The sequence below is a fragment of the Emydura macquarii genome, unplaced genomic scaffold (genome assembly GCF_026122565.2).
Source record: "Emydura macquarii macquarii isolate MOO-44397 ecotype Brisbane River unplaced genomic scaffold, CSIRO-AGI_Emac_v2 contig_2246, whole genome shotgun sequence".
Classification (NCBI taxonomy): Eukaryota; Metazoa; Chordata; order Testudines; family Chelidae; genus Emydura; species Emydura macquarii.
Window position 1 is genome coordinate 1613232 of NW_027132383.1, and position 2106 is coordinate 1615337.

Sequence of the window (2106 nt, forward strand, 5' to 3'; positions counted from 1 at the left end):
CTATGGGTATCTTCCCGGCTGGCAACTCCACACGCCGTCCTCCTCCTCCTCTGTCTCGCCCCCGCTCAGGACGCCCGCCGCGGTGAGGTCGGCCCTGGTCCGGTAGCCCCGGAACGCCGACTGGATCTTGACTGCTGCCTCCCGCTGCTCGCGCAGCGCCCGGCGCGCCTGGCAGCCCCGCCAGAAGGCCTGGATGCGGGTGGCCGCCCGGGCCAGCTCCCAGTACCGCTTCCTGGTCTTGAAGACCCTCCTCTCGCTTGCGGGCTCGCTGGGCCAGAAGTTGCCGGCCAGCCAGGCCCCGTCCGTGCCCCCTGCGTCCCGCTGGAACTTGGCCGGTGGGAGGCGGCTGGCAGAGGCGTGGCGTGGTGCGGCATGCCACTCAGCCGGGTGGCCCCGGCCCAGCGCCCGACCCCGGGCTGCCGTCTGGGCCACCCAGGGGGGCCCCCTCTGCCCGGGCTCCCTCTCCTGATGCCACACGTTGGGGGCAGCCCCCCTCTTGCGTGCGAGGGGGGAGCCGACCGGGCGGCGGGGCCCTGTGTGAGCCGCTCTCTGTGCGCGGTACAGCCCGTGGGGCACGGCCCGCCGGACCGGAGCGCGGCCGTGCCCAGCTCTGTAGGGCGCTTGCTCGGCAGCCACGCTGAAGCCAGTGCCTTCCCTCCAGGCGCTGGGGTGGCCGGGGGCCGTCTCCGCGCTGGCGGCCTGCTGGTAGGCCGTGCCCTGCCCCACGCCCACCAGGACCCGGACCGTCGGGCTCTGCCCGCACTGCGGGCATCTCTTGCTGGCGGGCGGCTGCCCGCCCCCTCGCTGTGGCAGGCCTGGCGGCTTTGTCAGCTTCTCCCCCCCGGCCCCGCGCACCCCTGGCTGGCGAGCCGGGAAGCGGCCCGGGCCCTGGTCCCCCGCAAGGGCGTGTCTCCTGGACGCCAGGCTGCGGGGGGCCGGGGCCTCCTGCGACCCCATCACGTAGTCAATGAGCCCTCGGCACCGCTTGCTGAAGAAATCCTTCAGGCTGTCCGTGGGGTGGGGCGCGGCCTGGGCGAGGGCTAGCTCCTGCCGGGTGCGGTAGCCCCGCCAGCGGGCTTGGATGGCGGTGGCGGCTCGGTGGTTCCCCGCCAACGCCTGGCGCGTCCGGTACCCCCTGTAGTGGGCCTGGATGGTGGCCGCTGCCAGGTGCTCGGCGTAAATCTCACACCGCACCCGGTAGCCCCGGTAGTGGGCCTGGATCACCACGGCGGCCTGCTCCGCCTCGCGCTCCGCCCCACGCCAGGGGGTCTCCCGCAGGGCCCCATAGCCCTGCCAGGTGGCCGGCTCCGCCTCGTGCTCCGCCCCATGCCAGGGGGTCTCCCTCAGGGCCCCGTAGCCCTGCCAGGCGGCCGGCTCTGCCTTGTGCTCCGCCCCACGCCTGGGGGTCTCCCTCGGGGCCCCGTAGCCCTCCCAGGTGGCTGGCTCCACCTCGCGCTCTGCCCCACGCCAGGGGCTCTCTCTCATGGCCCCGTAGCCCTGCCAGGCGGCCAGCTCTGCCTTGCGCTCTGCCCCACGGCAGGGGTTCTCCCTCGGGGCCCGGTAGCTCTGCCAGGCAGTGGGCTCCGCTTGCTGACTGGCCAGCCGCTCCCTGGCCAGGAATCCCCTCCAGGTGGCCTGGATGGCGACGGCCGCGTGGTACTGGGCGCACAGCCGCTGCCTGGCCTGGTGCCCTCGCCAGGCGGCCTGGATGACGGTGGCCGCCGTGTCCAGGAGCATGTCGAACTCGTCCACCAGGACGTCGTCGAAGGAGCTGGCCCGGTGCTTGCTCCGGCGCCGGCTGGGGCTGACCCGGCTTCTGGGCCGCTGCGGGCTCTGGCTACCCGACGGGTGCAGCTCCTCCACGCTCAGATGGATGTGGCCACGCCAAGGGCGTAGGGTAGAGGGGTAAGCCTCATTGGCCGCCATCCTGGGGGGGGGCAGAGCCACCTGTCAGGGGGCGCAGGGAAGCCCTGATCCTGCCACTCCCCCAGGACAGATTCCCCATTGCCATGGGGCCCAGCTGCCCCTTCGCTCTCTGCCTCTGAGGGCAGCGAGGCAGGCAGCTGGCGGGGCTCATGGACCAGGCTGGCCTGCCTGCCTCCTCCT

The 2106-nt window shown here is 73.7% G+C and overlaps 1 protein-coding gene across 1 annotated transcript; it reads right to left on the reverse strand.

Moving 5' to 3' along the window:
* Nucleotides 1-2106, reverse strand: IQCN (IQ motif containing N). Its single transcript, XM_067560048.1, has one exon. The coding sequence runs from the start codon at nt 1924-1926 to the stop codon at nt 1-3; it is 1926 nt and encodes a 641-aa protein (XP_067416149.1). The 5' UTR covers nt 1927-2106.